General features: G+C 66.6%; 1 protein-coding gene across 1 annotated transcript in view; it reads right to left on the reverse strand.

Moving 5' to 3' along the window:
• The window catches only part of HOXA1 (homeobox A1), an 8,643-nt gene extending 8,086 nt beyond the window's left edge, over positions 1–557 (reverse strand). Inside the window, exon 1 of the mRNA XM_019508623.1 lies at positions 1–557. Coding sequence (XP_019364168.1) covers positions 1–326 — 326 coding nt within the window. The 5' untranslated portion in view covers positions 327–557.
• Between the last annotated feature and the right edge of the window lie 24 nt (positions 558–581).

Genomic DNA, 581 nt, shown 5'->3' on the forward strand with positions numbered 1-581 from the left:
GGGCTGTACCCCGCGCTGAAGTTCTGGCTGCCATATCCCGGGCCGCAGCTAGGGTGCGAGTAGGACATGCCCAGGCTGCCGGGGTGCTGGTAGGCGCCCGCCTGGGGGTGGTGCGGGTGCGGGTGCTGGTGGGGGGGGCTGATCTGGACCCCCCTGCCCACCAGGAAGCGCTCGTCCCCCGGGCTGCAGCCATTGGCACTGACCGCGCAGGACTGGAAAGTTGTAATCCCGTGCTCGGGGTGGTGGTAGGTGCGGGCGGAGCAGGTCCCAGCCTCCCCGCTCAGGAGGGGATACTCGAGGAAGGAGCTCATCCTCGCCGTGTCCATCTGTCACGGAGTGACCGGGTCTTCCGCGCCCCGGGTGCCCGTGCCAACTTTCTCACCTCCTCCATGGGGCCAGGAGAAAAGCGAGATGGATGCACAGGGAGCTGGGGACACGTGAGGGCCGCAGCCAATGGCTGCGCCTCCTGCTAAACTTTCCCAGCTCCTGCTGGTGATGGATCACCGTTTCAGTGGCATTTAAATCCCGAGCGCTCCTCCATCAAGGTGACGCGCAGCCACCACCACCTCCCTCCCCCGCAC

This window comes from Gavialis gangeticus, unplaced genomic scaffold, assembly GCF_001723915.1.
Source record: "Gavialis gangeticus isolate Ggan-Ray unplaced genomic scaffold, GavGan_comp1, whole genome shotgun sequence".
Taxonomy (NCBI): Eukaryota; Metazoa; Chordata; order Crocodylia; family Gavialidae; genus Gavialis; species Gavialis gangeticus.